The 23,294-nt window shown below is 43.9% G+C and overlaps 2 protein-coding genes across 6 annotated transcripts; one reads left to right on the forward strand and one right to left on the reverse strand.

Annotated features, from left to right (window-relative positions):
• Positions 1-9,121, forward strand: GNPDA1 (glucosamine-6-phosphate deaminase 1). 2 transcript variants are annotated; one of them, XM_083728301.1, is made up of 7 exons: positions 1-152; positions 2,912-3,041; positions 3,853-3,954; positions 5,329-5,511; positions 6,050-6,234; positions 6,656-6,830; positions 8,607-9,121. In XM_083728301.1, exons 2-7 carry the CDS (start codon positions 2,918-2,920, stop codon positions 8,702-8,704), a joined length of 867 nt encoding a protein of 288 aa, XP_083584427.1. In that variant the 5' UTR covers positions 1-152; positions 2,912-2,917; the 3' UTR covers positions 8,705-9,121. The 2 variants fall into 2 exon arrangements, with proteins under 2 accessions (XP_083584427.1, XP_083584426.1); XM_083728300.1 differs by lacking the exon at positions 1-152 and adding an exon at positions 777-920.
• Positions 9,108-23,141, reverse strand: RNF14 (ring finger protein 14). Of its 4 annotated transcripts, none has more exons than XM_083728290.1 (9): positions 23,005-23,141; positions 21,026-21,177; positions 19,801-19,963; positions 16,792-16,943; positions 14,289-14,795; positions 13,344-13,572; positions 12,296-12,468; positions 11,233-11,363; positions 9,108-10,874 (listed from the first exon to the last, which is right to left on the reverse strand). In XM_083728290.1, the coding sequence occupies exons 3-9, from the start codon at positions 19,952-19,954 to the stop codon at positions 10,823-10,825; spliced, it is 1,398 nt and encodes a 465-aa protein (XP_083584416.1). In that variant the 5' UTR covers positions 19,955-19,963; positions 21,026-21,177; positions 23,005-23,141; the 3' UTR covers positions 9,108-10,822. The 4 variants fall into 4 exon arrangements, with proteins under 4 accessions (XP_083584416.1, XP_083584413.1, XP_083584415.1 ...); XM_083728287.1 differs by having other exon boundaries at positions 22,981-23,110; XM_083728289.1 differs by having other exon boundaries at positions 22,551-23,008.
• Positions 23,142-23,294: the final 153 nt, after the last annotated feature.

Consider the following 23,294-nt stretch of genomic DNA (forward strand, 5'->3'; position numbering starts at 1 on the left):
GGGCGATCGAAGGGGAGGGGGCCGGGGGCGGAGCTTCTGCTGTTGGCTCGGCACTTCTCTCCACGTGACCACCCGCCGTTCACATGACCGCCTAGGCTCAACGAGGAGGCGGGTCAGGAGTAAACTGGAGAAGTCGGGGCTGTAGCGGAACGGTAAGTGGGAGGAAATATGCCCGGCGTTCGGTGTGGGCAGCGATCCAGGATGCGGATCCGGGGTGTTGCCTGTTCCTGCATGTGTGGACGCACTGGATGATGTGTCGAGGCGTGTTCTGCACCGGAGGATCGGGACCTGTTGCAGGACCTGGGTCTCTTGCCGGACGCGGCTGCCTTTCGTGGCTGATACAGACGGGTCCTTTTGCGCGTGTTTGTCTGTCTGTCTGTCTGTCTCCCTCCTCGCCGTCTCTTCTCCATCTAGTGCTCTAAAATAAAGTTCCCTTTCCCGCGGTTTGGTCTCTGAGCCCTTGGCATGCAGGTAGGAGTTAAATGTTACTTCCCTCCTGCAGTGGCTTCCGCTATGTCTCCTAGCAACATTCCTTTTAAACAGCTCATCCGCCTCGCGATGAAGGGGGGAGGGGTTGAAGAGAGAAAGGGGAAAGAGGGCTTTCTAAGTTTTACACGCTTACAAGTAACCTGGGTTGATGGCTATGAATCAGCAACTAAGACTTGGCCGGGTTTCTGATCAATCGATATAATGTGGGTCACAGATATGTACTCTTCCCTAGGTGTTGTTAGCTGCTTTTGTTGCTTAGTTGATCTGAAAGTGCCCGTGCAACCTGTTGCTTACTGCCTTCTGCTCAGTGCACTGGAGGGTATATGAATGTGTGTGTGTTATATAAACACACACACAACATCAGGTGGGAATTGTACTGGGAAAATATCCAGGTCCGGGTCTTTGCTCATGGTGCCTACTGTTCACGCTGGGTATGTTCTATCTCCACAGTTGGAGGCCTATGCCTCTGAATACCAGTTGCTGAGAATCACAAGTAGGGAGGGTGCTTTTGTACTTGGGTCTGGCTTTCAGGCTTCCCACTGACATCCAGTTAGCCACTGTGAAAACAGGATGGCCTGATTCTGCAGGCTCTTTTTAGGCTGATATATCAATGCTCTTGATAAAAGTTTGGAACACCTTTGTTTCACTTGCCCTTCTCATTGGGTTATTTGGAGATCCTTTCATCATCTAGCAAACCACTTTCCCCTTTCAGATCACCCCTCTGGTGCTATTTATTATGTTTTTATATATGCTGGACGCTGCCCAGAGTGAGTGGGCAACCCAGTCAAATGGGCGAGGTACAAATAATAATTGCTATTGTTGTTGTTGTTTCAAAACCTACTTCTGCAAAGCTCTTCTTGGACCATCACAGTCTATGCCCTATGGGATATTTTTTTACCAGTGAACTTTGCATGTACATTGTTTCTTTCATGCCCTCTTCTGCCTCCACTTCTCTTCTGTTGATCTAATCTACTCAACACTCAACATAGTACACAAATGAATGTGAAAAGAGCAAACCCTGTGCGCTGGCTTACAACCCACCCAACTTGTGCCAAACGTGTATGTTACAGTAGCAGGGAAGAAACACAGAAGGAGAAGAGGCAGAAATTGGAGGTAAAAGATGAGTGCAGATGTTGTTTAAACACTTGGGAACAAGGAAGAAGTGCAGGTGTCTGAGGCATCACAGGACTAGAGTCATGTGAAAAGGATCTAGGAGTCTTGGTTGACCACAAACTTGACATGAGCCAACAGTGTGATGCGGCAGCTAAAAAAGCCAATGCAATTCTGGGCTGCATCAATAGGAGTATAGCATCTAGATTAAGGGACGTAATAGTGCCACTGTATTCTGCTCTGGTCAGACCTCACCTGGAGTACTGTGTCCAGTTCTGGGCACCACAGTTCAGGAAGGACACTGACAAACTGGAACGTGTCCAGAGGAGGGCAACCAAAATGGTCAAAGGCCTGGAAACAATGCCTTATGAGGAACAGCTAAGGGAGCTGAGCATGTTTAGCCTGGAGAAGAGGAGGTTAAGGGGTTATATGATAGCCATGTTCAAATATATAAAAGGATGTCACATAGAGGAGGGAGAAAGGTTGTTTTCTGCTGCTCCAGAGAAGCGGACACGGGGCAATGGATCCAAACTACAAGAAAGAAGATTCCACCTAAACATTAGGAAGAACTTCCTGACATTAAGAGCTGTTCGACAGTGGAATTTGCTGCCAAGGAGTGTGGTGGAGCCTCCTTTGGAGGTCTTTAAGCAGAGGCTTGACAACCATATGTCAGGAGTGCTCTGATGGTGTTTCCTGCTTGGCAGGGGGTTGGACTCGATGGCCCTTGTGGTCTCTTCCAACTCTGATTCTATGATTCTAGACTTCAGAGGAAAAGGGGAGGGAGTGGAGTGAGGCATGAAATGGAATAACCCAAGGCTTTGATGAAAGAAGAGCATCAGCTGAGTAGATTCATCCACTGCTGCTCTTGCAGTATATGCTATGCTGTCATGTGTACTGGCAATGGCAGCTCTGCAGGATATGGAGCAGAGGTTTTTCCATCCCTGAGTGCCGTTACTGGAGATGCAGGGGTTGAACCAGGGACCTTTTGCATATATGTACTCAGCCAGTGAGCTGCAGCCCCTCACAGTGTACTGTTGTTGACCTGTAGGAGAGAAACCACGTTTGCATCTGATCCTTCAGGATCACTGCTCCAAGCTGATCTTGTTTGTCCTCCTTTGAGACACTCTGTATAACCTGCATTTTCTTTCCTAAAAATACCCTTATTGCTGTTTTTACCTGGGAGCAGTTTCAGGCTTGCAGGCCAAATGCATCCAAGCTGTTGGCTTTAGGAGGGAATGGTGGGTGGTGATGTTGCTGATAGCTTGCCACCTATTAGCAATCTGTTAATCAAACCTTTCTTTCAAATTTACAGGCTAGCATGAAACTCATCATTCTAGAGAACTATGCTCAAGCCAGTGAATGGGCAGCAAAGTACATTAGGAATCGGATCATCCAGTTTAGTCCTGGTCCAAGCAAATATTTCACCCTTGGACTTCCCACTGGTAAGTGACAAGGCTGGCTTTGTGATGGAAGGGCTCTTAACTGAGTTTTCAACCCCTAATTTACTTTGCTCTTAGTCAGCTGGAGAACTCAGCCTATATAATAGGCATTCTTCTTTATATAGGGTATTTGCCATTCTTTATGAGAAGTGACTATTCTGAAGGCATCTCTATTTTGGGAAACTATACTTTTAAAACAAGATCCATGTAAACTTCTTTTTTAAACACTTTTCTGTTGTGCGACTGCTCCACTACCCTCACATGCAACACATATTATTCCCAGTTTTACATAACCCCAAATCAGCCTCTGAATCCTATGGGCTATGTAGAACTGGAAGATGGGGTGCAATGATGGTGGGGGATAGCATCTTCCTTGGAATGTACAGACTATGGACTCTGTTAGATCATGTGATAAGGATTCTGTCATGCAATTGGCTAATTTGTGTTGCGTCATATACCGTCCCCAAATTCCTGATTCATGTACTACCCCACTGTATGTGCACAGATTGGAATCATATTCTCTGCATGCCAGCACTTAAGAGACTCTTCCAGTACTATTGACAGAAAACACTTTCAAGAAAATGTGTTTTGGAGCTAGGGTGCCAATATGGTCTTGGAGACCTTGATGGAAGTACTGATTAGAATGAATCTAAACAGGTGGAGCTAGAACTGAGCAGCCCCACAGGCATCTGAGCTGTTGTTCTGTAGTAGCACACGCAGTGATTTCTAGTCAAACGCATGCTGCTTACCATTTCTGTGGTCCAGATTTAGATCTTCCTGACTGTACAAGGCTTTTTTTTTTTTAAATCTCCAGGAAGTACTCCGTTAGGATGCTACAAAAAACTGATAGAATATTGCAAGAATGGAGATCTTTCTTTCAAGTATGTGAAAACTTTCAATATGGATGAGTATGTGGGTGAGTCACCTTTTTGTTGAGAACTGCAGGGGGGAGAAATAATTGCTATTCTTTGCCCACAGCATTTATTTACTGTGATCAACTCAATAAGGGTTTATTTCTATACAGTATTGCAGTGATTCAGGAACGGAGCTTATGAACCAGGAAATGGCTGGTTCGCATCTCGCCACGTAGCAGCAAGTCACTCTCTCTCAGCCCTTTTTCCCCTATCTGCAATACGAGGACAATAATAATGGCCCGCCTTGCAAGGATGGTTGTGAGGATTACTGAGATAATGTATGAATGCTGAAAACCTAAGAACTGTCTTTCAGAAATGAATAGTGGACTATCAAATAGCATACTCTAGTAGCAAAGAATGAAGCACAGCAAAACAGGGGAGGGCAGACTTTGGGCTTGCAGGATCTGTGTTGTTGTTTTACTAAAACCTCAAGATCCACCAATCTGAGCTACTGTAGTGGTACCTCTGGTTATGAACGCTTCAGGTTACAAACACTACTAATCTGGAAGTAGCTGCTCCTGGTTGTGAACTTTGCCCCAGGAAGCGAATGGAAATCCCGCACCAGAGGTGCGCGCAGAGCAGGAGACCCCATTAGCGAAAGCACACCTTGGGATAAGAACGGTTTCAGCTTAAGAACAGACCTCTGGAACAAATTGTTCATAACCAGAGGTACCACTGTACACTTCCATAGATACACCTCCAATTAAAGATCCAGGTGCCTTTGAGTAGGTACTGAGCAAAGGGATTTGTTTTTAGTATCAGGGCTCACAGTCCATTCATTCAAAAATTCCATACCCACTTATCTTCAAGCACTGTTAGTTCAGCAGTCTGTGTTTTTGTGGGCAGGGGTCTGTTTGTTTCACATTGCTGTTGCTTTCATTCAAGCTGACAAAGCACCCAAAATATATATAAAAGGAATATTCATTAAATTGCTTCTCCGTGTTTTTAAACTTAGCCTTTGGGGGAGGAAGCAAGAATGTAGTGTGTGTAATGTAGACGAACATTTTGAAGCGGCTATAATCTGAATGCTGCAGGTTCGGACACTTCCCCATGATCCCTGCTTGCTGTGAATTAGAAAACAAGCTCCAAAGATTTGTTCTGTTCTGTTTGGCCACACTTTCTTATCATGGGTCCATAGAGAGTGAACTTTAGACTGCTGTGTAACAGGCGAGGAGGAGCGTGGGTCGTCAAGTAGTGATGTAGTATCTGTGGAGTGTGAAACTCACCTGGAGAGAAACTCATCTGCAAAACCAACAATAAAATATGCAACTTTCCCTCCTGCTGGATACTACAGGAGAACATTGGGCTGTTGCTGCTGCATTCATTTCACAGAAATGCAGGAATATATAGCCCTGAGCTAACCTTGTTCTTGTCAGGTCTTCCAAGGGATCACCCAGAAAGCTACCACTCCTTCATGTGGAACAACTTCTTCAAGCACATTGACATCTCCTCTGAAAACACACACATTCTGGATGGAAATGCAGCTAACCTAGAAGCAGAGTGTGAGGCTTTTGAACAAAAAATCAAAGAGGCTGGAGGAATCGAACTCTTTGTTGGAGGTGAATATTGAGAGGGGGCAAGGTTTGAACATGCGTGGCCATCCCTCAGTGACTTGCAGGTGGTGAAATGACCTTCGTAGATCAGCAAATTGCCACACTGGCTTTTTGTGTCTACCTCAGAGCATGTGCTTTGTAGTGAAAGCAGTTCATTTTATGCTGCAAACCAGAGTGATGAGCCATCAAGGGATAAGATACCAAGTGGTGTACACACATGTACGGAAGAGGCAGATAGTGTCAGTTAACTGAAGATTGCTGTAGCAGTCTAGTTTCATTATTTCTGCTTACCCTGAAGATAAATCCTTTCCTTTTTTTTAGTGACTTTGTCAGGTCCTGGGATATGGAAGAACATGCTTTTCCTAAATGTTTACCAGGGGCAAGCAAATTTTCACAGGATGGTTTATGAGCTAAAGCCGACTTGCAACTTCCATGTTAAGTTTTCTTGAGCCCAATAAGCACCTAATCCTGAATCACTTTCTTGTATTCTTGATGTTTCCTTTCTTTTTGCTAGATTCTAAACGTGAACTTGTCTCCATTACAGGTATTGGCCCAGATGGTCATATTGCCTTCAATGAGCCAGGCTCAAGCCTGGTGTCCAGAACCAGAGTCAAGACCTTAGCTATGGACACAATATTGGCTAATGCCAGATTCTTTGATGGAGACCTCTCCAAAGTGCCCACAATGGCACTTACAGTTGGAGTGGGTACGGTCATGGATGCCAGAGAGGTTAGCACAACAGTGCCTTAATTTCAGAGATAGGGAACCTGTGGCCTCCAAAAGCTGCTGAACTACCAGCTTCTATCATCCCTATTAGCAATACTGACGGGGGCTGATGGGAGTTGGAATCTTAGAGTGGAAATCAACATCACACTGACTATGACGAATATTCCAATGTTGATAGCTCTAGTTGCTACTTTGCTCTCTCTGCCCCTTTTTGGCAGACACTCTCAAATATTGGTAGTATCCTCCCTTTTGTCCCTTACTTTATTTGTAAAATGTTGGTTTTCTAAATCACGTCCCTCTCTCATCTCCTTCTCCACCCTAAAATCTGTACATATTAGAGAGTAGCAAGGAACATTTTTCTTATCTCGGAAGGTGACAAAAGCCCTAAGCCTAACCGTGTTCCCTGTTGTGTCTTACAATTCAGGTTATGATTCTAATCACAGGAGCCCATAAGGCATTTGCTTTGTACAAGGCTATTGAGGAAGGAGTAAATCACATGTGGACAGTGTCTGCCTTTCAGCAACATCCCCGCACTGTCTTTGTATGCGATGAAGATGCCACGCTGGAACTTAAAGTAAAAACTGTGAAGTACTTTCAAGGTAAGAAGCTTGGTAATGAGGACGAGAGATGGTCACCTTGTGTGTAAACAGCCGTTAAAACACGGAAGTGAAATATGGTAACTCAAAAGGACTTTACTTCCCCAATGCTTTTTAACATCTTTATGCGCCCCCTCGCCCAGCTTGTCCGGAGTTTTGGGCTGGGCTGCCATCAGTATGCCGATGACACCCAACTCTATCTGTTGATGGATGGCCATCCTGACTCGGCCCCAGACACACTGATCAGATGCTTGGAAGCTGTGGCTGGATGGTTACGTGGGAGCCGGTTGAAGTTAAATCCTTTGAAGACAGAGGTCCTCTGGCTGGGACGGAACGATATGGGATTGAGGGGGCAACTCCCATCTCTTGCGGGGGTGCCAGTGGCGTAGCGTGGGGGGTGCAGGGGGGGCCGGGCGCAACATCTGGGGGTTAGGGGGCGCAAATCCACGGGTTAGGGGGCACAAATTACTTGCCTTGCCCCGGGTGCTGACAACCCACGCTACGCCACTGGGGGTGCAATTAGTGCCAGCACCGTCCGTTAAGTGTTTGGGTGTAATCTTCGATACCTCCCTCTCCATGGAGGCGCAGATTGCAGCTATAACAAAGGCGGCATTTTTTCATCTCCGCCAAGCTAAGCAGTTGGCTCCTTACCTCTCTCGCCCTGACCTAGCCACTGTGATCCACACGACGGTCACCTCCAGACTGGATTATTGTAACTCGCTCTACGTGGGGCTGCCCTTGAGACTGACCCAGAAACTCCAGCGGGTGCAGAATGCCGCAGCGAGTCTCCTTACGGGGTCTTCGCTGCGAGATCCCATTCATCCGGTGCTATACCAGCTGCACTGGCTCCCGGTGGAGTACAGGATCAGGTTTAAGGTGCTGGTTTCAACCTTCAAATCCCTATACGGCCTAGGACCCTCGTACCTATGGGACCGCCTCTCCTGGTATGCCCCACAGAGGAACTTACGGTCTTCAAATAAAAACATCTTGAAGGTCCCAGGCCACAGAGAGGTTAGGCTGGCCTCAACTAGAGCCAGGGCTTTTTCGGCTGCGGCTCCAACCTGGTGGAACGCTCTGTCACAAGAGACAAGGGCCCTGCAGGACATGACATCTTTCCGCAGGGCCTGCAAGACAGAGCTGTTCCACCAGGCCTTTGGTCAGGGCGCAGCCTGACTCCCTCCTTTGGCAATCTTTACAAAACTTTAGTTTATGGTTGCCATCAATTTTGATTTTAATTCATTTTTATAATGTTGCACTGTTTTAGTGTTGTTAGCCGCCCTGAGCCCGGCTTCGGCCAGGGAGGGCGGGATATAAATAAAATAATTTATTATTATTATTATTATTATTTATTACAAGAACTCCCCCCGGGTTGCTAAGTACTGCTCACTGCTCACCTGTTTTATCTTTTGGGAGCCTTAAATACAAGGAGAATCTTCTGAGACCATAACATGCAATGCAGGTTTGGGTCCATTCTCCAATTTGCAAAGCTATTACCTCACTGGGGAGTCACTAATTATTTTCCCTTTACTTGCTGCTACTCTTTTTTAGAAATGTTGAGGAGTGCAGCTTATAGTTTTTAAAGCTCTAAGTGGTGTACAGTATACTACTCTGAACTGAAAACATTTCAACTGGTAACCACACCAAGCTATTTTAGTAGTGACTGTAAATTTAGGCAGAATGTGAAATATTTCCTTTGAAGCTACTGCCAGTTTTATTGAGGGACTCCTCTAATATCTGCATTAGAACTAAGTGTCTGCTGTTTTGTACGAATTAATTCAGGTTTGATGCTTGTTCACAACAAACTTGTGGATCCACTATACAGTATGAAAGAAATGGGAGGAGAAAAAAGGCAGTCCAAGAAGCCATATAGTGACTAGCCTCTTACGATTTGAAGCAACTGGTTATGCAGTCCTTTAAACTCACATGGAGCTGGTTGAAAGCACCCTGCCTTTGTATCTTGGGAACGGTCGACAGCAAAACACATTACTGGAAAATATCATTTTCTCAATGGTGAGGTAGTAGCAACGGATGCAGCTACACCAAGCATTGTTCAGCTGTAAAGCTAACTGTCATTTTGCCCCCTTTTTAAAGACCAAATGAGAAAACAGAGGCTGTCTATTCTCCTTAACAGAGCACTGTATAACTTAAGGGTTACCGAGAAGGAAATCTGAACATGTTATCTGTTTGCAAAACAAAAAGATGATCTGTAACCAAGAATGGAACATAAAAATGTGGAGCTTTTGCTACTAATTTTTTTTTTTTTACATTAAAATCCGTACATTTTCCCAAAACAATCAAGTTGTATTTATTCTGTGGGATTTGGAAAGATGGATTGAAACATTGTTGGGGGCTGACTGGGAACTAAGGAAACATAATCAGAGAAAACAAGAATTGCAAGCCATCCAGAGAACACAATTTTTTAAAGTTTCCACAATTCTGTAGTGCATCATATACAATGACTATATAATTCCCCCACTTCTAAGTCCTCCATGGTGCCAAAACATTGCCCATGCCAGTGACCAGCCTGCTCTTGAACTCTCCTTACTACTACTGCCTGGAGTAGTCTTCCCCAACCTGGCCTCCAATGTTTTGAACTAAAACCCATCAGCCCCAGCCAGAACTGAGTAATAATCCAAAACAGCTGGAGGGCACCTGCATGGGGAAGACAAACTACAGCTTCTGGGGATGCAGGATAGTAAATAGTTTTTGTTTGTTTTCTGTTTTGGTTCCTTTTTTTATTACATCAAATACCATACTAGCAGCATATAGCCTGCGTGAAAATTAAGGTTGCACACCAAAATTATTTAAATGTATAGTGCACTGATTTAGTCTCTTCACAATGGAACCGTTTCTTCTTTAATTCCATCTTTTGGGACAATGCAGATTTTTAGTGCATCTCCAGGGTATACATCTCTCTCTGCAGCAGAAATAAACACCTCCTTGACTAACTGCAAAGCCTTCTCCAGAGACAAGGACACTTGTTCCCCATTTTGCAAGTTCTTGAGGCAACCTGGTTGTCCGGCAGAGGCTGCTGCCACTCTCACACAAACTTAAAACTAGCATGCTTGCAATAGTTTGAGGACTTATTGTGCCAGTGCATCATTTAGCCGTAAACTATATTATCTAGAGGCAGGTGTGATGGTGAAGGTGAATTTGTATTTAATATTTATATGAAGCTATTTTATAGCACCTGTTGACCTTCAGTAGGGTGAGCTAGTAGGATGGCAAATATTTATACGCAGTGTGGAAGGCCAGCTTCAGAAATGAATATGGGAAGAGTCCCAAAAGCTCAAATGACCTCATTGTTGGAAACTGCTTCAGGAGGTGATGAATGAAAGGTAAAAATCAAAGAAATCATGCTCTCAGGTTCATAAGCCAGAGAGGATCTCCACTCCTGCTGGAATAGATTCTAGCATGAATGAGTTGCTGTTCTAGCATAAGAACCATTAAGGAATCCCTGATTTTATAGCAATGCACATTTATAATGCCACTTTCTCCTTAGTATGGGTAAATAACAATAATAATCACTTTCCACTTGTTTCAGTGGCAGCAGAGACATTTGCAAGAACTGGCATTCTAGTGAGTTTGCTCTAATTTTTCAAGGTGCAAGAATCTGAAAATTACATAGGATTTCAAATCAGCCTGTGAATTTAAAGTGGGAATAGATTACCTCTGGCCTACGGGCCATTTCCCCCCCCCCCCAGCCACACCCACCAGCACCACACTTGATGCCAGTTGAGTGACAGGCGGGCAGCTCTGCCCACCTATCAAAGTGGCCTGTGGGGTAAGTTCCAGCCCCCTTGCTGGAAATGGTTCCCCAGCCCCAGTTTGAAGACTTTCAGTGATGACAAAAAAAAAAGTTCTATAAGCATACTCTTTCAGTGCTTATGCATACTCTTCTCAAGTGCCAATGTTTAAGTACAATCTTGAACACAGCATGGGTGGCACAACTTCATTTTTCTTTGATTTCTTTCACTTTGGAATCTGGGTACAGACTAGCCCTCCTCCTCCCAGAAGTTGCCATCATCTTCCCCACCTCGAAATAGCCTGAAACACACAAGAAAGCAACTCCTGAATCAGGAAACCATCCAAACGGACCTATACATAACAAGACATGCACTCTGAGGTTCAACTTCCTTCAGCTCCTACTGAAGGACCCATTCATACAGATGTGCTTAAAAAGCACATCTTTGGATTCCAACACTTCAGGCAGCATGTTCTCAGCACAAACAAAACTCGTATATAAAGTCTGGTCACCAAAAGAGAGCATGTCAAGGAGAAGGCTGACTAGATGACAATCTGCACTGAAATCCTTCTAGGTTTCAGCTCCTGCTGATCCAAATAAACTGGCCCCAAATGCAGTTGATGTAACTTTACAGTTTCAGCATTGCAGAAGTATACATACCGGTTAAAACAGGGAGATGCTGGATCATTAAAGTGCATATATGGATTTCCTCTTGGCAGAGAACCCATACAAAGCCAACAGAAGTACTGTGTACAAGCAGTGCATGTCATCTTGTTGCAGCCATCCAACTTCTGACAGTGGAGAGAAAGAAAGACACAAAGGCAAACAACTTCAAGTATCAATTATGTCTTATGCCACAGTCATCTGTGCTGTAATCACAGCACATTCAAAAATATGACACTTGCTGATTCCTTTCTAGGGAAAAGGCGTTAACGCGGCTCTCTCTCACATACAATCACACAGGATTTCAGTTTAAGATCTTTCCACAGGGGGTGGCTGTGTTAGTATATTGCACAGAGAGAAAAACACATGTACAAACAGCTTGCAATTCTTCTCGCCCCAGATGTACACACACACACACACACACACACACACACACAAACTTAGAAGAACACACCATGCATCTGACAAAGCAGGGTCTATTCGATGCTTATGCTGTTTAAATTTGTCTAGGTTGAATCCAGACTTGGGCATGCTTAGAGTAGACCCATGGAAATCAGTGGGATTCAAATTAGTCATAACTAGCCTAACCCTAATTCCAATGGGCTACTCTAAACATGACTAAGTCCGAATTTAGGCCTTAGGGCAGATCTACACCACATATTTAAAACACATCCAACACACATTTGAAGTGCATGGCTTCCCGCATAATGGGAATTATAGTTTCCCTTCAGAGTTACACTTCCAAGCGCCCTTGTCCTAGTGCCAATAGAAGAGGACATCCTTCCTTTCCTTCTGCCTTCCTGGGTACATCATGTCCCTTAAAAACTACAAAAGCCAATTTTCTAAGTGTGTGTGTGTGTTCCAGCTTTTGAACTGCAATACCAAAGCTTCAAGGGAAATCTGGCTTTGGTTTAGTCTTTTACCCACAAGACAGACATGGGTGCTAAAGAAGGAAACATTCAAGGTTCTAAGTTACTTGCCTATAAGAATCTGTGTCAGTATCCTTAAAACAAATGCCCTTGATTCTCTGAAGCATTTCCCCCCTCTGTCCTGTTCTCACCTCTATAGGAGTCCCACAGCAAGGACAAGATTTGGAATTCTTTTCCAGCCACTCTTTGCTGTCCATTTCCTCCAGTGTCTTTTGGATCACCCTTTTTCCGTAGCGCTGCTCTAAAAACTTCTGTGTGGCCTCATCTGCTTCAAGGTACTCCTTGCGCAGGTCTGCTAACTTCTCTGAGGGAAACAACAGAATGAACAGAAGGCGCTGGTCAAGTCTGGCAAAACCGTACTTCACAAACGTGCCCAACTCCACTTCTCAAACAAAACAAATGCTTAATCCATATGGAACAATCAACAAGGGTTGTGAAGCAGCTGAATCATGGGCAATCAACGGGTTCTGAATCAATTCCACCACCGAAACTGATTTCCAAAACTATTGATGTACATAATTAGTTCAGGGCTTATTAAGAGCACTGAGCTAATTGGGGAGTTGATTACAGCCCTTCAGCCCTCTCTGTCTGGCTATCAGGGCTCTCCCCAAGCTTTGCCCTCTTTCTCCAGGCAATGCCCCTCAATGGCCCTCTTTTGCATCCCGACCGTTTTTACCTGGATCAAGTGTGTCTGAAAACGCTTCTGGCTTACCTGGGTAGAAGATAAAGAGGAGTGTGTGGTGTGTGTAGAAAGTTGCTCTACTGTACGAAGGTAAAATGTACATTTCTGGCTCCAGCTTCTTCTGCCTCTAGCCCTGTCAACCACTCTCATGTGGCCTTTGGAGGGTTGGAAATGGAGCCTTCAGGCCAGAAAGTGTTTCCCCACCCCACTCTGGTGCACATCTGACTGTACACAACAGAATCTCAAAACTAGAGGCAGTACTTCTTCTTCTAATGGGGTGAAGAGGCCAGTGGAATGGAGAGACAGCAGAAACAGTGGGATGAACATGTTATGCAGAAGACAACAGAATAAACTACATCCTTCAGAGAACTCCACTTAAATGATCCTATGGAAATAATATCATCAAAAATGTGTCTACCTCAAAAGGCGAACAGTACATACATTTAACATCCAAACATTTCACAGTTAAAAGACTACTTTTGTTGAGTTCAACTCACCTGCAGTGACTTTACACCGGGAGACGCCATGGTAAGTCATCTTACACAACGTACAGAAGGCATAATTGCACCTGGAACAGATGCCCATCGTGCCAGATGGTTCCTGCATTACAGGTGTTTGGCAACATGGTCGTGGGCAATATACCACATCGGCCATCATATCCAAGCTCGACTGGAGCAGCAGGCGGTCGTAACGTGCAAAGAGTTCCTCTTCCACCAACTCTTTTACCTAAAATGATGGTGATCAATAAAATTTAGGGTTGGATCCAACTACATTCTAGTCAAGAGTAGATCCACTGAAATGAATGAACCCAAGTTAGTCATGTCCATTCATTTCAATTGGTCTATGCTGAGTCTGACTGCCACTGGATACAACTCATAGTGTTGGTGAGTTTCAACTATTGGAAAAAGAAGGAGCCTGCAATGGCTTTATTTGCCTAGCAAGATTCAGTCATGGCTTTGCTAAGAGAAGCAAAAGACACACTGCTGAGGTAGTCATCAGCTACTTTCTAGTTAGACCTGTTGCCTTTTCATAGGAACTTCAGCTAGCAGATCATAGGAGAGAGCAGTCAGTGCCCAAGACAGCATATCTACATGTGTTCCAGTTATTCCAGTACCAGACCAAGTCAAATTCCAGAAAGCATCAAATATTCGCAAAAAGCTCTAGGTAGCACACCCATTCCAAATTACCGTGGCCATCTACCTAATCACTGCAGAAAACTAGAAACGTGGATTTAAGTTTGTGCTTAGTCTAAGTGCAAATCTATTTCACAAAACTACCGTCCTAGTCCTTTACAGCCACAAATCTTTTGCATTGAAGTCCAGGCTTTCCTTTTTGGGTTAACGCCTATCTATTGTGGGGTTGAGAACAGTGCTGCACTTAAAAACAAAAAAAAATCAGACTCTTTTTTTTTAATGGATTGCCATAGAAATAATTGTTGTTACCTGCCCAGGAGTAGCAACGGAAGTACATTTCGGTTCTGGACAATTCAAGTAGTGGACCTCACCATCTTTGATTTTAATTTCAAAGTAGTCCTTCAAGCAAGCCCTGCAGTACACATGCCTGCATTCCATAAAGTACATACATTCACTTCCCAGCTTTTCAGAAAAGCAGACATTGCACGTGTACATTTTACTGTTGAAGCACTTTTGCCTTTGAGCCTGATCAAAGTCCAGAATCTCTCTAATCAGGCTGGACAGAGACTCAACATCCTGCACTGCTCTTGCATCGAAGGCTTCTTCATGCGCGGCTGCGGCTGCGGCGCCTGCCCCATCCTCTTTGCCTTTCCTGCTTTGCTCTTGTCCTTGGTCACATATCTTTGGCTCATAGGGCGAGCTGATGTTCAGATATGTAAGTGTTTCTTCCTTGAGAAACTGCATCCAGGCAAACAGGATCACACAGCCTCTGTTTTCTTCCCATAAGTTGTCCAAATGCTTACAAAGCGCAGAGAGCTAGAAGAAAAACAAACAGCAGGGACGTGAGAGTATCTTCTACACTTCCCGAGATCTGTATCGTACTTTATCTTTTAAGAAAGCATACCATTTCAAGATTAGGGGTTGGATTCAAGTAACGGGTCCCACTAGCAGAAGACCACACAAGGAATTCCACTAGCGAAACAGGGCTTTTCTCTCTCCCCCACTCCCGATTAGCTGGGGGGTGGGAGTCAGAAGAACCCCTAGAATAGCAAACAGGGGGAGGAGACAGCAGATTGTTCTATCTGGAAAGCTGAAATGCTTGCACTCACAGAATGATTACCATAGCACCATGCTGAATTCCTTCCTGGTGTTGGAACTCAATGTAGTGCAAGGGAGCATTCTGTTGAATAGAAGCTCCTAGCTTAGCTCTACAGCCTTAATAATATAGTAAGAATTTAGAGGTCTTCCTGAGAGCAGCCACAGCACAGGGTGTAAAATACGTGCAATTCCAGAAGCAATTAAGTGTCCTTTGTACTTACATTTTATTTATAAAATGCCAGATGCAATAAATACCAGGGCAGTGTACAATGTTAAAACATAAAACTTCATTCCAATAGCATGTTACATTGGTAAAATGTAACCTGGAAACCTAGAGAGCAAGATGTCGAAGAGGACTGGAAGAAATTTAAGGACTATTTACAAAAACATTGTAAACTATATGAGTGCTAAGAAGGATGAGAGATTTGAAAACAACAGGATCCATAAAGTTAGTTGATAAGATTATGAGAATGAGTGAATTTTATGAGAAAAATAAATTTTGAATAAATATTGTGTTAAAATTAGGTTTCAAGACCTAGATAAAAATATTCAAAGTTAGGGACAAAATATTGGAAATGTGTATAATAAGAATTGAAACAAGGTGATAAATTGCTGGCTAAAGTTTTATAAATGTGGAACGTAAGAGTGGGAGATGTGAGGAAGTCCAAAGGATGAAGAAAAGATGGATTCTACAAGATGTTAAATTTTATGCTTGCTTTTCCTTTCTGTCTATTATCTGTTTATGCTGTCTTTTCTCTATTGTATTAAAAAATTCTTAATAAAATTCTTTTTTTAAAAAAAAAAAGAGAATTTGGCAAGACTTCTAGTAAAGTAGGAAGGAGTCTCATTTGGCAATCCACTATTGTTTCTGCAATAATTAATGGAGCTAAGTTCCACTGATTTCAATGTCTACTCTGATCCTGACTCACATTGGATATCACCCACACACTTTTCTCATGATAGAATAAACTAAACCAAAATGTACAACCTCTCTCACTCTTTCATAAACAACCATAGATCTAAAATAAAAGCTATTTCTTTAATGTAAGGCAACAGCATCTAACTCTCACTTTCGTGAAGCATCTTTAGTGTTATTGATGTCAAATGTTGAAACCCCTTTATTTCCTGACATAGGTCCTAAATACAGAGTAAGAAAACCTTTGGAAAATCCAGTGTTCTGATAAACTGGATTACTATTTACTTAGAACTAAGCATGGGGCACAAAGTGAGTTTGGATAACTAGAAGGCTGGGGATTTTGCTGTACTCACACCATGTTTAGGAGAGCACAGTTGCTCATCATGTGCAGCGTTCATACTGCATGTCCCACATCACACAACAACCCTTTGTGTGCACAATATTATGGGTGCACATATATAGATGACGTAGAAGGGAAAAGGAAAACCACAATTTATGGTAGGATTTTTCAAAAGAAGAAGCAATGCTAATCATGCCAAAGTTCATTGGACATGAAGGATTTAAAGCAGCTTTAAGAACAACTAAAAACATTTTAAACTCACACTATCTGACTTTAGGTATGACAGTGATACATCTAAGAAGTATTAATACATTATTCTTCCTAGCTAGCTCTTAAGCTTCTTCTAAGTAGTTTTTTGCTGCTGCATCCAGATTAATAACCAACCGCAATATTAATCATTAACAAGAAATTTTACCATTCTGGTGAACTACATGAATTGTTAAAGATCTGTATCAAACCTGTGCCTGAGAAAGCCACTTGCTACTGAGGGTGAAGACAGGTGGGGAAGTTGACGGGTAGTCTGGTGGGAATTCAAAATGCAGCACAATCGGAGGCAAAAAACAAACTCTGCATTCAAACTTGCTGTTCTGGAGATTCTCTGTCAGGTTGCCTAAAAAAATAAAAATCTGATGGTGTCAGGAAGAGGCAACAAGCTGTGCTACTACCTAACAGAATTGTTTGATATGGTTTCATAAAGTTTCTCCTCATCTGAAATATTTCTGTTATAAAACTAGTTCACACGGACTCTACTGAGATGTGTTTGGATTGCATGGTCCCTCCTTCCAACATGTTTTTTAATTCTCTCTTCCACTTCCTGGTTCACAGTAACCATTGCTTGCTGTGATGTTAAGCAAAAATCATGGTTATCACTAACCATGTTTTGTCTCCAAAGAATGAGACACCCACTCGGTAAGTTCTAGCATCCAATAGTAGTTCTGAGGCAAACTGTAGTTAGTAGTTAACAGTCACTGGCCCAATGAAGACATCGCGAGAAACTATGTCTGAGGATGTGAGCCTGCAATTGTTGCAATGTCTGAACCAGGCCTTAGCTAAATAACATGTCTCTAAACCAGTGACAGGGAAACTCTTGTCTTGTGGGCCAAATTAAGCCCAGCAGGTTGTTTTGGCCAAACCATACCCACCTTTCCTGAGTCATATGGCACAGGAAAGTTCAAGGAAGAACCTTCCTTTGCAGCTACAGGTTGAATTCAACCTGCAGCTGCAAAGGAAAAATTGGAGTGGACTCTTAAGTATGCTCCTGATTCTTCCTTTGTAGCCTAAAGTGGACACTTTTCAAATTTTGTGTCTTTTTATGTTGACAATAAAATCTTTGAAGCCCCAGAAATAATTCAAGCCAGGGATGCAAAAGAAGAATTTTTATTTGCAACCTCAGCTTCAAATTCGACTTACCTAACATTGTATGGTGTCAGGTGTTGGGCGGGCCACTCTCAGATCTGGCTTTCTGTTCCCTATCCCTGCTCTAAGCAATAGTTGATGCCTCTTAATTCTTCTACCACTGTGATTAGAGCAGGGGTAGCTAATGTGGTACCCTGTGGATGTTGTGGACGTTATCATCCCTGACAACTGCCAGCGCTGGCTGAGGGGGATGGAGGGCTCCATGTTGGCTACCCTAGGCTTAGGGAAAAAGCCCATTCCTTTCTCTGAATTCCCCAAAGGGAGAATGGTTTAGATCAGGCTTTATCAAACTCGGCTCTCCAGATGTTTTGAGACTACAATTCGCATCATCCTTGACCACTGGTCCTGCTAGCTAGGGATCATGGGAGTTGTAGGCCAAAAACATCTGGAGGGCAGTTTTTGAGGAATGCCTGGTTTAGATGCCCATGAACAAAACAGAAAAGCCAGACAAGCAAATTCAGCCTAAGTAATACTGTCATCCTATACAGTTAGGTGCATTCAAACTGGTGGGACAATTTAGTTGTGCACATGATTTCAAACTAAATAAATGTATGCATAAAATATTTCAGAAGGGAACAACATGATACCAACCATATCTAGTAATCCACAAAGCTTTCAAAATAAGGTAATGGAAAACTTAAAACTAGGAGCTTAAGTTCAGTGTCTATCTTCTATATCTTATTAGGAAATTGTTCCTCCCTCTTTTGCTCTGTAAAAAGAACATTGCAAATGAAGAGAACAATAGGAAAAAGTTGTTCAGCTCACAATCTTAAAAATAGCATGGTTCTGTCAGCGGCAGCTATTTTATAAACATAAGCATCATTTCCAATGCTTATACGCAATATTAGACAGGAGGGTTGCTTTAACAGCTCTCTTTCTACCAATTAATATTTCAAGAACTCTTCTAAGAAGCTCTGATGAAAGATACTACACAAATGAAAAATTAATAGAAAAGCACATAGTTTTTTAAAAAGAAGTGTGAGGTTCAGTTCTTTAGGGGTAAGTAAGCTTCAATCCTCTAAGCTGCCATGCCAGCTAAGATATAGGCAGGGTGAAACACAATATTGCGTCAATGCAACATCTCATTCTGTGCTGGCATCACACCAGCACAACCATATTCAGTCAAAAACAAGGGTGGGATTCACCTAATGAGTTCAATCAACGGAAGCCTTCTGCAAGGACTTCTGCTTGTGCAATGGGGCTTCAACTCCATTCCCCCTCCCCAAAAAACCTGAAATGGGGGAGGGGATTTCAGGAGAATCCCTAGAACAGCGTGAAGGAGGATGATTGATCCGTCTGGCAAGTCAAAATGCTTGCCCTGATGGAACAACTGCCTTAGCCCAATGTTGATTTCGTCCCCAAATAATCCCACTCTACGGAGGTCATTTTATTTTGAAGACCGAGCTCTGTGATTATGTGTGATACAAGCAGACTGGGATCTCACATAACCTGAGCAGCTTTCTTGGCAAACATTCAATGCACCTACCCCTTATAGAATTTACAGTTAGCTAAATGTTTTAGGGCTGGTTCACCTTCAGGCCCAACATGTAACACTCACACAACCTATACCAGGGGGACTGGACTATATTGGGGGGGGGGGGGAGGGAAATGAACGAATTCCTATGCCCCACAAATAACCCAGAGATGCATTTTAAATAAAAGGACACATTCTACTCATGTAAAAACACGCTGACTCCTGGACCATCCGCGGGCCAAATTTAGAAGGCGATTGGGCCTTAGTCTGCCTACCCATTACCTATACCAACAAAATGTGTTGCATGATCTAACCTGTATACACATACTTGCCCCCATCTATCATATATCCATGGATGTGGCATAGCCATCTGCTCACACCATATATTCGCCAGTATGGGGGTGGAGGTAGGGAGAGCAGGTGATCACAAGGCTTGGTCCTGTGCAATACCATGTTAAGAATGAACATATCAGGCCACTGTGCAAATCAGCCCCTACTTCTTGAATAAAGCACTTGGAACATACAATAGTATTGCAATAAACTCAAAGAAGGTAAGTATCCACAGAAATGGACTCACCACTCATACATATGGTGAAGCCTGGTGGCAATTCCACAGAGATTCTAGTTTCTCCTCCCTGTACAGACTGTGCTCTCTTGAATTCATCTTCATCATAGATACTTGCCAAAGCAAGTAGCTCATCTTCCTGAGCTTCTTTGTCCTCTGAAGACATTTACAGTTCCTGTGAATGATGAACATATCCCCAGTATAAATTAAGCAGACCCCACTCACCTCCACCAGTACACTTTTTTGTGGGGGGGAGGGTTCTCACCCTACCCAAGAATCAAAATCAGGGGGGGTGCATGAAGGGGTGCACAAGTAGAAGTCCTTCTGTGGGCTTCCACTGATAGGTCTCATGAGTGGAATCCTCCCTCCTGGACCACTGTGGCCAGTTACCTCTTCTGAACTTCAACTGCCTTCCTACTGTCTTTTCTCCTCTCTCCTGTATACTGAACCTAATGGCATGAAATAAGTGGTAGAACAACAATAAGGTAAAAAGGTAAAGGTAAAGGACCCCTGGACGGTTAAGTCCAGTCAAAGGTGACTATGGGGTTGCGGCACTCATCTCGCTTTCAGGCTGAGGGAGCCAGAGTTTGTTCACAGACAATTTTCTGGGTCATGTGGCCAGCAGGACTAAGCCACTTCTGGCGCACGGAGGACCATGACGAGTGCCAGAGCACATGGAAACACCGTTTACCTTCCCGCTGGAGCGGTACCTATTTATCCATTTGCACTTTGATGTGCTTTCGAACAGCTAGGTTGGCAGGAGCTGGGACAGAGCAACGGGACCTTACTCTGTCGCAGGGATTCGAACCGCGACCTTCCGATCAGCAAGCCCAAGAGGCCACAGCACCACCCGTGTCCCTTACAACAATAGTAGGGATGAAGAAAGCAATACTAGAAAGCAATGGTTTTCTAAGTCGAAGCACAAGTAACTTATATAGCCTCCTATTACTTCCCTGTTTATACCTGCCTCTACTTCTCTCTTCCTCTGTTGTGACTTTTGTGTCAGATTTTAAATTTCTAAGTTCCTTGGGGCTTACATATCCCCTCATACCTGATAAAGTGAAATATGCACTGGTGACAGCACAGCAATCTTTTCTTAAAGGTACATGGAAAATGCATTTTATTCCATTAAAATAATTGTTATTTCTTAAGCTACACACAATAATACAAAAGCAACCCCAATGTGTAACGTTGCCATTTTTCATTTTAGCAGAGGAATGTCGTAAGAAATTGGTACCTTTCTAGTTAGTCACATCAGTAAGACCTGATCATCAAACTTGTTTATCCACTGAATATCTAGGGCAACAGGAATATAACTTCTTGCTGAAGACAATGGCATTGGTGTCGTAAGTGGTCTACAGAGGGTCAATGATGCTTAGTGCTTATTTTCTGCAGAAAAAGAAATAAAAGGTAAGATTCCTGAATTTCAGGGGGTTGGACTATTTGACACACACGGTCCCTTTCAACTATACAATTCTATGATTCTAACATTACTTCTACTCTGCTAAAATATAAAATTCCTGGTGGGTGCTTTCAGTCCCACAACAAATTAACTGAATTTAGAAAGGCTCCACCCTACTAAACCAGCAAACTCATTTAGTAGGAGTAATTCCCATTGCAGTTAAAGGGACTTATTTCTGAGCAGGCTCATATAAAACTGCACTGTAAATCTGTCTAGTTTGTAACTCTGCAGCACGTCCCAGAGCATATACTGATGTTAAAAGATGGGATTGTATCCAATGAAGTTGTTCCATTTGCACAATGACTTTGGCTTCGGCAACAAACCTTGCTGTCCATTTCCTTGCCCCCTACCCAAAAAATACAATCTGGAGGATTGAGGCGAACCCCAGAGCAGATTTGAGGAGCACATGAGGGGTTTTGCTCTGTTGTGCAAGCAGAAGTCCTTGCCCAAATGGGATGACATCATTGGATATAACCCTTAACGTGTAGACAAAAATCATAGTGGTGTAACAGAAGGCAACAACAAAAATCTACTACAAACTCCTGCTCCATGACAGAAGAAAATGGAGAACAAGGCATTCCTGACAAATGCCTACTCAGTGTCTAAAAACCCTTAGCTTCCCTTAGTTACTGCGTAGGGCTGGGAGTTACCTGGTTTTCAACATTGTGCTATATCAACCTTGCAATATACTGATCTATCACAATGTCTGAAATGATGAAAATATGTAGAGGCCAGTGGAGTCATGTCCTGGCAACTGCTACTACTTAGCAGTCTAAAACCGATACATTTTTAACTACCTTTACCATATTGATAAAACTGTTATTTTATGGAACAGCAACAGGGGTAGCAGGAATCAGGAGAGAAGCGATGACCAGCTTCAGTTTTCCCCACATCGTGATTTTTTACATAGCACAGACAAAACATCGTGATTCGAGATATATTATGAAACGCTTATCACAATGTTGACTACTAACTGGTTTGGGACAATATATCGCCAAACCGTATTCTTGCATAATCCTGCAAAGTGTTCCCTTGACTGCAATGGCTCTCAAGAGCTAGATGCCCCGTGTCCTTAAAGAATTAAGGGAGAAGTAAACAAAAATAGCACAAATGCAGAGAAAGGGGCGAGGAAACTGCATCCTTTTGGTGTCAGTGACACTCAAAATGCCAGCATGTAGGACTTTCAGCTATAGTAGCTGGGGACAAAAGAAGCAGGTGTGCAAATCATTAGACTTTACTGTTGGTGGGGAGGGGGGACTGCATTTCCCTACAACAGAAGCACCGTGTTCAGGAAACCTACCTAGAGAATCCCCCCAAGAGGCTGCAAATTTGTGGCTCCTTAATTTTTTTATTTTTGGGGGGAGGGGTCAAAGGCTCTAAACTTCCCTCCCCGTCCTTAAAGTGAAAATACACCAATAGTTCCCTGTTGTTGGGCGGCGGGGGGAACGGGACTACCATCTACTCCAGATTAGTTTCCTAATACAGACTGCGCTTAGCTTCCGGCCAGACCCCGAAGAGTCACGAAACCTGGGCGTGGCAGACCCCGCCGGTGCACAAGGAAACGCCGGAGCCGCGCCAGCATGCCTCTCCTATCGGCAAATCCCCCTGCCAGCTCCCGTGGCCGCTCCAGCCTCGCCCGAAGCGCCCAGAAGGCGCCGCCAGGAGCAGAGCAGGGGCGTCGCTCGCCTCGCAGGCGCGCGCGGGGACCCCGGCCCCGACCCGTCACTCACCAGCCGATGCGGCCCCTCCCTCACCTAAGTCTCTGGCCCTCGGCTTCCGGGTGCGACTCCTAGAGCGGCAAGGAGAGAGAGAGAGGAGAAGGGTAGAGAAGCCTTAGGGTTGGCGGCCTACGGGTCATGCGCGCCCCTCGGCTTCCGGTTTGACTGGAGGTCTCCATCTTAACGTTCTTGGAGGGGTTGGAAGTTAATGGAGCGGCAGCCGCGTTCGTGTTCGGCAGAGCGGGGGGGGGGGGAGAGGGAGGGATCGTCCTCCCGACCCCAGTGAGAACTTTTTGGCCGCTTTGGAACGTGGGTGGATTGCAAAT

This window comes from Podarcis gaigeae (assembly GCF_964106915.1).
Source record: "Podarcis gaigeae genome assembly, chromosome: 2".
NCBI classification, from domain to species: Eukaryota; Metazoa; Chordata; class Lepidosauria; order Squamata; family Lacertidae; genus Podarcis; species Podarcis gaigeae.

Excerpts from the sequence above, each read along its gene's own strand:
- RNF14 (XM_083728290.1), bottom strand. The coding sequence starts at position 19,954 with ATGTCTTCAGAGGACAAAGAAGCTCAGGAAGATGAGCTACTTGCTTTG. Across the intron at positions 16,944-19,800 it reads CTTCACCATATGTATGAGTG|GCAACCTGACAGAGAATCTC; the intron begins GTGAGTCCATTT and ends TTATTTTTTTAG. Across the intron at positions 10,875-11,232 it reads GCATCTCCCTGTTTTAACCG|GCTATTTCGAGGTGGGGAAG; the intron begins GTATGTATACTT and ends TGTGTGTTTCAG.
- GNPDA1 (XM_083728300.1), top strand. The coding sequence starts at position 813 with ATGAATGTGTGTGTGTTATATAAACACACACACAACATCAGGTGGGAA. Across the intron at positions 3,955-5,328 it reads CAATATGGATGAGTATGTGG|GTCTTCCAAGGGATCACCCA; the intron begins GTGAGTCACCTT and ends TGTTCTTGTCAG. Across the intron at positions 5,512-6,049 it reads AATCGAACTCTTTGTTGGAG|GTATTGGCCCAGATGGTCAT; the intron begins GTGAATATTGAG and ends TCTCCATTACAG.